Below are 12096 nucleotides of genomic sequence, written 5' to 3'. Positions count from 1 at the left end.
ACTGAGAGAGCTGGGACTGCTCAGCCTTGAGAAGAGAAGGCTTAGGGGGGATCTCATCAGTGTGTACAAACATCTGAAGGGAGGGTGTAAAGAAGACCGAGCCAGGCTCTTTTCAGTCATGCCCAGTGGGAGGACTAGAGGCAATGGGCACAAACTGAAACAGAGGAGGTTCCCTCTGAACATCAGCAAACACTTTTTTACTGTGAGGGTGACTGGCACAGGTTGCCCAGAGAGGTTGTGGAGTCTCCATCCTTGAGATATTCAAAAGCCACCTGGACATAGTCCTGGGCAAGCTGCTCTAGCTGGCCCTGCTTGAGCAGGGAAGCTGGACCAGATGACCTTCAGAGATATTCGCCAAGCTCAACCATTCTGTGATTCTGTGATGATTCTAGGCAATAATATGGGTTATAGATGCTTCCACCTGAAGAAAGCTTTCAACCCTTAAGATGTTATGATGGGCATACAGCGGTGACAGTGTCACTATTTATGCTGATCTAACCTGATCTGTCAATAACCATTTCATTGAGTAGTTACAGACACATTTCAGGAGCACTACAGATAGTCAAGTGCCCATTAGAGAAAGCACATTACATTTTACTTTCATCAAGGGGATATAGGCAGTGAGGCTAAAAAGTCATGTAATGATTTTCAAGTCTAGGCCATAGCTGTTCTGTAAGAGATGCTGTGCTTCTACAGCATTATGTCTGCTTTATGTGTAGTGTCTCATCATGATTCTTTCATGAACTTTACATCTATTCACTAGGCTCTTCAACAGAGCAAAGCCCTAGATATAAATGCACATAGAAGTATTAACCCTATCTTCACAGAATGATTCTACAGAAAATGGGCTATGGAGTCTTAAAAGATCACAATAAAATATCTTTCAAATCAACCATAAAGCACACTTAACCATGGAAGCAACCAGAAATACAGAACAGTTGCCTTAATCTATTGATTTATTCAAAGCAAAACTGTATGATAGAAAGAAAGCCCCAAAGCCTATCTGACTAATTTTTAATGCAATTTTTATGTAGCTAAATAAAGCCATCTAAAATGGGGAAGCAATGACATCAGAGGGAAAACAAAAGCTTACTTGTTTTCCATACCACCTCAAGATACATATATGGCACCAATTATCAGAACTTTGATAGCTGAGCAAACAATGTGGCACAATAAACTGATCTGTCAAAACTATGCTATGTAACTCCTTCCAACCAGAATTACTGCATTTGCTTTTGCCTACTATAACCAGAATGCATATATAAAACCAGGAAAAATTGACAAGGTACTTTTTCTGGAAGGCATTTTAAAATTAAGCTTGTGCATCACCTTTTCCAATAAAAAACCAGGCAAGGAGAGTACCCTTTGAACAACAGAGAATAGTACTGGTGTATCCATGAACAACATTTTGGCAAGCATGTTGTCGACCTCATCGTACCTGCATCAGGGGGCTTCCAGGACAAAAAAGGCTTTGTCAAGTATTACTGTCCTCAGCGACTCTTGTGTTAGCTGGTCCATATCTATGTTGTCAAACCCCTGGGACAAGTGCTTAGCTAGACTGGATCCTGATTCCGCATTAGGATGAGACCTGGTGTCTCCACTCTTGCAGTTTGCTCAAAGGACGGAAATGTGGGTGCCTGAACAGTGCAGGAGAGATGGCTCTCCTTCGAAGCCTCTCAGAAGGAACGGCAGAAGATGAGGGTTGGAGTGCTCCACAGAGGACATCACTCCTTGGGCAAGACATAGCTTCTGAGACCTGCTACTCTATCATGTATAAAGGGAGGTCACCAGTTTCCTAAAATACTAAATCCATACTACCATTACCCCAAATTTCCCACTAAATTCAATCTAAAAAATGGTTACCAATGTATGTATATGTATGAATTTCTAACTACCAATTAAAAAAAATTGCATATAATTTTCATAATTGAATGCAGCAACTGCATCACTCTCAATGTTAAATTAAAAATAAAATGTTGTTGTAACTGTATGCCCTATAAAAGACTGCTAGCAAACTGTTTCACCACTCTACGAAGAAAATGCCGATTCTCAAGCAATCAAATTCCATTTAATGCAGGACTTTATAAGCAGAAACTAATCTATTAAATTCCATTAACAAATCTAACATACGTAAACCAGTAGAAAGTGTGGACCTTAGAGCATCAGCATATCATGGCCCTGGGGGACGCATCAGTCAAGAAATTATCTGTCAGGCTCTTCTCATAGCAAAACAAAACAACAGGAAAAGGAAACTTGTATTAACAGTTTGAGTTTTTTAGATAACACAAGAAAGAATGACTATGCTTCCACTTAGTGCCATATCAACTGGTTTAGAGCATGTCCACATAAATATTATTCATTCATTTGTAGTAGTTCACACACAAGCAGAGGGAATCATGTATAGATTACTTAATACAATCTACTCACATGTCACAGTTTCTAATAACAGACTTTTGCATCAGGACCACTCCATCTCAAATAGCATTAAAATCTTCACCCCATTCTTTTCTGTATAGTTAATTCTTTCATTTGAAAGGACAACACGGCTAAACAATTATGTGATGCAACACTACCACAGGAGATTGGAAGAATTTCACCATGCATGGACAATATCCAGTGTGTTTTACAGACTTTCAAATCCTATGTCATGCCCTTAGTGTCCACACTAAATCCTGCCTTGCAAGAAAAAAGCAAATCAAGACGCTGAAGTAGAGGTCCTGTGATAAGACACTGTTCTCAATGGCCATAGGAGCTCCAGTTGAGGATCTTACAGTACGAACACAATGAAGCTTTCTGGTGGTCTGCTAATCTGTGTCCATCATTCCCACTTTCAGTCTCAATCTCACACCTCCTAATTAGTTATCACCACCTCCTGCCTGCTTCTGGTGGCTTCATCCTGACTTAGAAGCAAAAAGTACTACAGAGAACAGAGACATGAAGAAGGAGTCGACATCCCTCGCCCCATGCAGGGGCCCCTGTGATACCTGCTGCCCCACAGAAGCAATTGTTTCTAACTACTCAAGTGGTGTTGAGCTACTGGACTGACAGCCAGGAGGTGGCAGATCTGAAAACATCTCAAGCTGAGAGCCTTATAGATCCCACAGCCATACCGCAACCTTACCTACACACTCAAGCACGTCAACACGATAGTCTTCGCTGTTCCTCATACGTCAGCATGACAGGCCCAGAGCAGCGAGGAACTTGGGTAAAACTTGTGAGTTTGAAAAATGAAGTTTGAGTTGAAAATGCAGTCATTTGCGTGAAGCAGTCAAAGCCTCTGTGTGGGCCAGGAAAAAGACTACTGACTTTAAAGGCATTGATTATTTCAGATTTCGGAGACTAGCTATCGGCATCCCTTTTGAGTAATGTAAAATGAATGTCTGCAGTGCTGAAAACTGCTTTGTAAGTAGAAAAAAAAGAAACCAAATCATCTGCTGCCAAAAAAAAAAAATCTTCCTCCCCCCTTAAATAAAATCACTCTCCTGCCCGTAAAGGGAATAGATTTTCAGGACACACTGTTTTGTCAGCAGTATTATTTGCTATTTGGGTAATTTATGCTAATCTGCTACTTTGGCAACCCCACACTTGCCACAAACACTTTATTTTGCTGAATTTTGTGGGGGTAGAAAAAACCTCAGGGAGCCAGTGGAGACCAGGTGAAACAACTCAACCAACACAGTCCCAACCACAGTTGGGGAGAGACTTGCCAGTGATGCTCATTGTCAAATCCTCCACAATTCACAGTTTGAGATGACACATAATGCAGGTGAAAGGCAAAAGATAGAGTTGAGGTATTGTAGCATGAGGTTTGAGACCAATTGCTGACTTTGGAACTATCATTTTACATTTCTTGAAGGCACAGCACTTGCTGAGGTATGAAAAATGATGTCTGCATAGCTTTAGACTATGTCTGCACACACCTAGAGAGATCAATCTTTCAGATGAAGCGAGCTGGAAATCCTCTCTGCTGTAGGTAGCCATTCAAGGTTCTCTAAGACTTTTATTAAAGGTTCCCTAAAGGTTTTCACCAGTACCTGGAGGCAATTGTCTTCTTCCTGCTGCAGAGAGTGATAATTCGTTGTCAGGATAAAAAAATCCCACGTGTGGTTGCATTTCAGCATGCTGTTAATGTCATTTCTATATTGCTTTGTGAGAGTATCTGTGTGAAGGAAAACAATTATGATCCTTTCTCCGTGAGTGAGAGTGCATGTCCTTATCTAATAAGGAAGGAAGAAAGAGACAGCCTGTGCAAAGGTTGGCCTGATAAAGGTTACTCCTGTCCACTTGCAAATCCCAGACTGCTTTCAAAATGAGAATTATGTGGCGAAGCACTGCAGACTGAACTAATCTTGTTTTCTGTTACGATGCTTAGTTGAGCTCCATTTGCCCTTACCCTAACAAAAGTTTGCTGGTAAAGAACAAATAGGGCAACCACCAGACATAAAGGCCAAGCATCACCAGTTCTGAACCAAAAGTGAAAAGGCATCAAGGAAACCCTCTATTTTTGAAACACAAATATCAAAGACCTTAATAAAAATTAAACACAAAGCAGATGCAATCTTCATAACCAGCTTTAATATGAAGAAATCAGCTGTCTCCTCAGACAGAGCTTTGGTATCCGTCTGTAATCTGCACGTGAAATCTGCAACTATGAGAAGTCTTAATGTCCAAAAGTCTTAATGAAAGCAAGACAACGGTTAGTTTTGGCAGGGGACACTGCATGAAACGCGATATGCTCTCTAGGAAACTACGATTTCCTAAACTCGAAAACATAAAAAGAAAACGTAGACTTTAAAGGATCTGAGATTGACTGTGGCCAACTGAGCAACGACCTCTGCTCAGCGCCCAGCTGCTGAAGTGTATGAAGAGGGAAGGATGGGCACAGGGCTTACAGGGGTCCAGCAGTGTGCACCAGGGGCTCATGCGGGGCTGAGGGAACTTGTATTCTTTGGAGGGACTGGAAGACTATGTCACCGAAAAGAAAATATAAAAAATTTTATGCATATTTTAAATCCAGTGGAGAAAGAGATGCATTGTCAAAAGATGTGCAAAAGTATGTAGAGCTCCAGTGTTTCTGGCACACTACAGCCCAATGATGACTAAAGCTGAAGGAAACAAAGCTCATTTTATCTCAGGCCCTGAAACACTAGGAAAGGCATCAAGGTGTATTTCCTTCGGAATACAATTCTGCCTTCATATGGAAGACAAGACTGTGGGAATTTCACTGTCTTTAAAGAGATATATCTCTCTGGCTACTGTTAAAGCTTTAATAACCTAACTTCCCAGTATTTAATAAAAAGAGCTCCTGAAAAACAGTTTTTACCCTGTATGAAGCATCCTTTAAAAAAAAAAAACAAGTGTCCTGGACTGGGTGTCTCCAGATTTCCTACGACAATACACAGGCACATTCTCCCAATCACAATGGCAGAGCCAGTGTCTGGAAGAGCACAGAAATGCCTGCTGCAAGCACACGTAGCATTAAATCTAACAGGCTAGGAAATAGTGTTTTGACTGAGAAATAGATTTTTACATGCTTTCATGTCATACCCTGCTACAAATACTCACTGCCTCTGATAAGGAGGCCATACAGATCTATGTGGGATCGCTTTGTTCATATGTTCACAGCATGTGATTGAGCATAACTATGAATGTGCTTGGAGGACAAAAATGTTATTTTAAGATTAAAACTGATTAGCTCCCCTGACTGTATCAGAGCAGAATAATAATAATTTTCCTGGTGCCCATCAAATGGAAAAAAACATTAACCTAAAAAATCTAAAGAAAAAAAAATCAAAAACATATTTTTAAATCTTTTCATAAGGGAAATAATAAATCGCTCTTTGAACTAGAACTTGACATGCTGAAAATCCTGTATCATCTACTTTGATGGCACATTCTATGACATACAGTTTGTAATTCACATCATTATCACACATACAATTAAACAATTTGTAATACTCCAGCTTCAAGATTAACAAAAGTGGCAGCTCTGAAGGAAGAGATGTTGTATGGAACATACAATCTGCTAATGTTTGGGAAACATAAAATATTCGGAAAGAGAGACACTATTCTGAAAGAACGTAGCCCATAATCCAAGGGATGAGGATTAGTTATAAAAATGTTGGGGAGTGTTCACGATATAGGCATTCCAGTGGTATTAATGCAGGGAAAGAAGAAGAAATAAAACATGCTGTTTGTTCTATCGCTACAATGACCGTGGAACCCCTGACTGCTGTTTCTGGAATAAAGAGTTAGTTTTGATGTACTTAAAAAAAAGCCTGGGATGTCAGTTTTTAATTTTACATCTGATTTCCCAAGTCTAAAGAGCCAAAACCATGCTGACGTGAATGCCAATTGCTAGGTCTTTGCTGAACACCAGGAAGCATTCTGGGAATAAAACTAAACTGGAGAATGGTGCGTGGTTGCTGGGTATTCAGGCAATCCATCCCAGATGCCATGTCAGACACGTCTCCTGAAATCCTTGGGGGAAGTACAACTAATTCTAGGTATTCTGTCAACACAGAGGTGGGATACAGAAGGAAAGAGCAAGGAGAGACGGACCCTCACCTAACAATGAACCAGAAAAAAACTCTGCCAAAATCTTAAAAAAATAACAGCCATGCTACGAAGAAAAGGGAATACACACAAAATCTATGGGCTGGTAAAGCAAAAGCCTTTAATTCCATATGGATAGAGGTGTCTGCAGAGTAATATGTAAGCCAAAAAGCTATCTGGCTGCAAACATTACTGCTCAATTTTAAACTGCCAGGCACAAAAAATTTGCACAGAGCTGTGAAAAACTCTTCTTTATGAAAATGCAGAGCAGTATTAAAGCTGCTAATGCAAATTTTTAATTTTAAAAATGTGCTCATAATATAACTCCCTGAAATAGCTCATCCTGTGCCAGTTTATTATTCTGTAAGTCTGTATTATTAGCCTATAATATAATTGTCGGACTATTTGTTAGCTCACATCTCTGTCTTCCAAAAAGCAAACCAAAAAATGTCCACTGCCAGAATGCACTGAGGCATGTAGAAAAGAGAACAAATAATGAGAAAGCATAAAAGAACAGTCTAGGCCATTGTGTGATGACACGAATGACATCTTCCCACGGATGCCAGAAGCAATCTGCTGCCATTTGACCAAGCAGAGGTATTCCTTCTGGGACTACTCAGAACACGATTTTCATCTCATTGTTTCCACTCCAGTTCCCATTGCATATAAACAAATGCAAAAATATTTGCAATAGTATATGCTGTGAGATTGCATAGTTTTATTTATAGATCATAGATCATGTTGCTTTTTTAACTGTACCACTGACATCTCTGTTATTGTTTTATTATTTTGATATTTAAACATTATGGAATGACCTTGGCAATAGTTAAACAGTCTAAGTCTGTAGATATTCCTTTATATAAATATACATATATATGCGTGCTTAAGTGTATATTTATATATCCATATATACACACACGTATATTTAAAAAAAAATACCCAAGAGGTTCAGCCAAATTAGGGTAAGTTATTAATTTGACATAGATTATTTACTTGGACAGCTGGGTTTTATAGTTTACTGGATGGATGTGGTATCAGATGTTCCAAAATAAATCAAATTTACACCTATCCATGTACTTTAAAATGTCATTAAACCTCAGAAAATAGTAACAGGGAAAGACATATTAGATTTTTTATCCCTGAAAGTCATGTTGCTTCTGTTTTTTGTAGAATGAAAGCAGAGTCACCCATGTGAGCACTCCGTATGATCGTAACATGTACATAGTCTGCTCGCCTTTTTTTGTTGATGCATTTAAAATCTCTGTTTTATATTGAAATAATGCACCACGTTATGCAACTGCCTCAAACTATCTTAAGGTACTGCACTCACATGTGAAAGCATGGTGATAGCCTGACGCAAATGCGCTGTATTTCTACTAAAATCATTACCCTCATTCTATAGTCATGTCCACCTCTCAGTGCTCTCAAATACAACATTTTACAAATAAAACAGCATAACCCTATTCCCCAAAGCAGGTAGACTAGTTGAGGTCCCACCCTCTCTCCTTGCATGGCCTTTCTAGCTCACCTGCACCTTTCCTCCAGTCTTAGCCAGTTAAGCTGGGGCACCTCCTGTCTCCTCTTTCCCTCAGTTCCCAGTGTCCTTCCTTCTGCTCAGCTACTCTCACGTCTGCTCAGCTGAATCATGGCCTTTTGTTGTCTGATCCACTCACTTTCCCCCATTTCTCTCTGCTCCTTCACCAGTTCAGCAAACCATCCCTTCCTCCAGCTACCACCCCTTCCCTCCCTGCCAGCTTCTGGATTCACCATCACAAGGGCCCACCACAGATGTTGGCCAGGGCATGTGTGAACATAATGGAGAAATTATGAGGTCAACTCAGCTTCTCAGAGATGAGGAAGGTTCAAACATGTTCGGTTAGGAAGGAATCTCCAGATATTTTTAGCTGTTAAATTGCTATGTGAGATGTGCAAACTGCAAAGCCTTTATGAGGGCTTAGAAACTTGTTTTCATGGCTTTTCATTTGAAAGGCAGGGTACCTGTCCATGAAAGAAAGATTTGAACTTCTGTTCCAGGGTGCTGTGACACCAGAGCATTTCAAAGAAAAGCCCTTGACAATTGAAAAATTGAAAACGTGAGCAAAGCAATATTTCCCCAGCCCTTTCCTTGGAAACACTTCATGGCTTCTGTCAACATTTTCCAAAAGAATTTCCTTTAAAAAAGAAAGCTTGTAGGGATTAAAGAACATACTTTGTGTGGACAATTCCAGACCAAATAATTAAAGTAAGGCATTATTAGTGCTAGCTCATAAAAAAGGGATTATATAAGGGGATATTTGGAAGAACCTTACAACAGGCTTTGCAGGCAGCCACGGTAAAATTAAGGGGATATGACAAAAAGAACTTGTAATTAATAAATACATTTTGCTGTATTTACAGCCCTCAAGGCATACATCCTCAGAAAAAAATGCAAGTTCAGCAGTGTCAGTGTAAGCTTCCCAGCTGTGGCTCACCTACACCACTCAGCACCCTCCCCTCATTGCCCCCAGGCATTCTTTCTGGCTGGAACTGCTGTATCTGTCTACTAACACTTTCCTAGGATACATGGTTGAATCTCTGAACCAACACTGGACGCGAAAGGCTGTTGATTAGCAATGGTCAGTTTTCTCTATGAATGTATATTCTGCGGCAAGAATTCCCAAACTTAATTTGTTCAAGTGCCACCCTTGGCAGAGAGGACTGTGGTGACAGAAGCTTCGGGATACATATGCACATGTAGACACAGGAGAAGGCATTTCCATGACTGCTTTGAAGTAGTGTACACAGCACTAGTGGCATTATAACATAGCTTGGGTTGCAGGGACAGGTGGAAACTCAGCAGTTGTTGCCAATGATTCTTTGTCAGTGGCCAACACCAGAATGCTTTGAGAGGCTACAAAGATAATCCATCTAGGACTGGCGGAGCTGTTCTCTTGGAAAATTTTCCTCTCCTTTTCCAGACGGACCTGCATTTGCTGAAATTGCAAGCACATCTTCAGATTTTCCATCACAGAAAAGAAGGAACTATATATAACTCACCACACAGCACTATCTTTGTATCCTCAGATTCAGAGTTATTAACCACAAAAATGTACTCAAAAGCTATGTTCAGTTGTGATTTGTTCTGACATAAGTTTTAAAATGCAGTATAGAGAAGAAATTCAGTTCCCTACCTTTCTTGTAAGTGGCACTTCAATAGGGACGGGGACAACTTCCGCAAGCAGGCAGCCATAAAATGCTACCATGAAAGCAGCAGGATCATTGTTAGGAAATACCAGTGTTACCTGAAACAAAGAGACGTATGTTAAAAACATTTTATCCCAGGTTTCAGATAATGATAATTGGAGTTTCCATGCTTCCTTTTGGAGAGAGATGATTACCAAAACATTTCTGTGGTAACTATTCAAATACCTAATGAGGGATGAATGAAGAATCACAAGGAATTTATTCTGATAGATGTTCCTTTTGTGAACATTTTCACTTACGATGGAGTTAAATATTTTCATGCTGCATTGTTTCCTACATTGACAATACCTTTCATCTGGTTCTCAATTTACTGATTGCTTTACAGATGTTAAATAACCACGTAAATGGAATTAATAGAATTTTACATTCCAATTTAATAATTTGCTTGAAGTTCCCAAAGACAAAGTGGATCTGTGACCAATTCCTACTACCCAGACTTACTATGCCATTATGTCAATCATTAACACGTTATGGTTTGTCTCCCTATGTTTTGCCTCATATAACTGTTGTCCAAGTGTAGAAGTTTCTGTGTACTGAGAGAAGACAAATAGCTGATATCTGGAGAAGCAAACATCACATCCAGAGCTGGCCATATAGCATGCCAACCTAGGCCTGGATTTGTTAAACTGCACAGCTTTAGGGCTAGAGCTAGGGAACTATTTAGATAAAAGAATGCCAAGAAAAGATAAAATATCATAGCAAATCACCTGTATGCTCACTGGGCGCCCTTCCTCCCCCCATGTGCTGAACTGTGCAGCTTACTTCTGCGGGCACTGCAGACAATGTCTTAGATCCTCCAGGGGCAAAGGGGAAGGAGAGGTGAGAGTGCAGTGTCTCGCTGAGGATTCAGCAACTTACAGAGTCCACAATTCTCCTTGCAAGGGCAGGGAAGACTACTGCTCTCACTTACCAGTGAACAACCTCAGCGGCTAGATCCTGTCTACAGTTTTGTTTTGATTCAGCCAGATGCACGTTCTCAGCTCATGTCTTAAACAGCTGTAATGCAGCTGGCAACTATCTTGCACGGTCAACTGAAGTGGCATGCAAAAGGCATGGCGAACGACTTCGAACTTAATTCCTTTGGGCTTGCACACAGGATCAGAGTGTATTATTACAGCACCTTGAAATCTGCTGAAACTACTTAATAACTTTTGAGTTTTGACTGCTTTGACATTCACAGAAGTCCTATGTTTCAATCTCTTGAAGTAAAATCATCATGTTTTCATATATGCTCCAAGGTTCAGTTACTGGAGATTAAAAGTGCTTCCAGTGATTTGATATGGCTTCAAAGATAGTCGCCTCCCATAGATTAACTTGATTTCTTCAAACTAGAAGAAATCTAACCAACCTTGTCCAAGTGGGTCCAAAATATCTCTATTTCTAAGCTGAAACCTGTAACTTCAGAACTGTTTAGAGAAACTTCAGAGAAAATACATTGCTACTTTATCTGTATGCTTGCACATGAAACAATCCAACTGCTGGAGATGGCTGTGCAGAGCTTACTGTATGTATTCTCCATGCACATACCATAAATAGCCTCAGGAGAAATGGAAAGGAAGGGATTTTGCTAGGTGCACTGAGGGGATAGCAGAGTTTGCTGAGCCCAGCAAACATCTCAAAGATGTTGACTGATCCCAAAAGATACTTTGAGGATTGTTGCGTTTTGTGTTGGCCTTTGTTTACATATACGCAGCAAAAGTTTGTCTGGGAATCTGCAAAGGAGCTGACAGAGGTGAAAAAATCTCACTGAACTCCAGTGGGAATGAGGCATTAACTTCCCTTCCAAAAAACATTAATCACTAACAGACCTGTACCAAATAAATAAATAATGTGTGTAAAAGCAAAAAGGGATAAGGCTGAAGGAAAAAAAACCATAGAGTGTGTATTACCAGATGAGAATCTGGTTATCTAGTAGATATTTCAGAGTGCAAGCTTAATTTCCAGGCAGCTGTCTGGGGTGACACAAGGTTAAATTTCTGAAGTTACTATAGAAGGCAAATGCAGTTTGTCATGTACTATAATAATACCAGAAATAGGGAATCAAATGCAGGCACATTCATCTGTTTTTTGGCTCAGACAAAGAACCTAAGGAGTGATGTAATGGTAGTCATGAAAAATAGAGATTGTATTGATAGAAGATGCTTTTAAAGGGAAAAAGGCCTTTCTGAATTTTATAGAATATTAACATAAGGAAACAATTACACTTTCATTTAGAAAAGACCAGAAATATATGTCTGTATTTAATTTAGTATTTAAAAACTACTTTTAACTGTTGTCACACAAAATACATTACTTAGA

At 39.8% G+C, this 12096-nt stretch overlaps 1 protein-coding gene across 5 annotated transcripts in view; it reads right to left on the bottom strand.

Annotated features, from left to right (window-relative positions):
* The window catches only part of DIP2C (disco interacting protein 2 homolog C), a 329167-nt gene that overhangs the window by 85404 nt on the left and 231667 nt on the right, over positions 1-12096 (bottom strand). For all 5 annotated transcript variants that reach the window (XM_072854678.1, XM_072854677.1, XM_072854679.1 and 2 more), the window contains one exon: positions 9726-9836. In XM_072854678.1, the coding sequence (XP_072710779.1) occupies positions 9726-9836 (111 nt within the window). The remainder of the gene's footprint in view (positions 1-9725; positions 9837-12096) is intronic.

Source organism: Ciconia boyciana, chromosome 2, assembly GCF_034638445.1.
Source record: "Ciconia boyciana chromosome 2, ASM3463844v1, whole genome shotgun sequence".
Taxonomy (NCBI): domain Eukaryota; kingdom Metazoa; phylum Chordata; class Aves; order Ciconiiformes; family Ciconiidae; genus Ciconia; species Ciconia boyciana.
The sequence above is the reverse complement of the archived record's forward strand: the minus strand, read 5'-3'. Positions and strand labels throughout refer to the sequence as shown.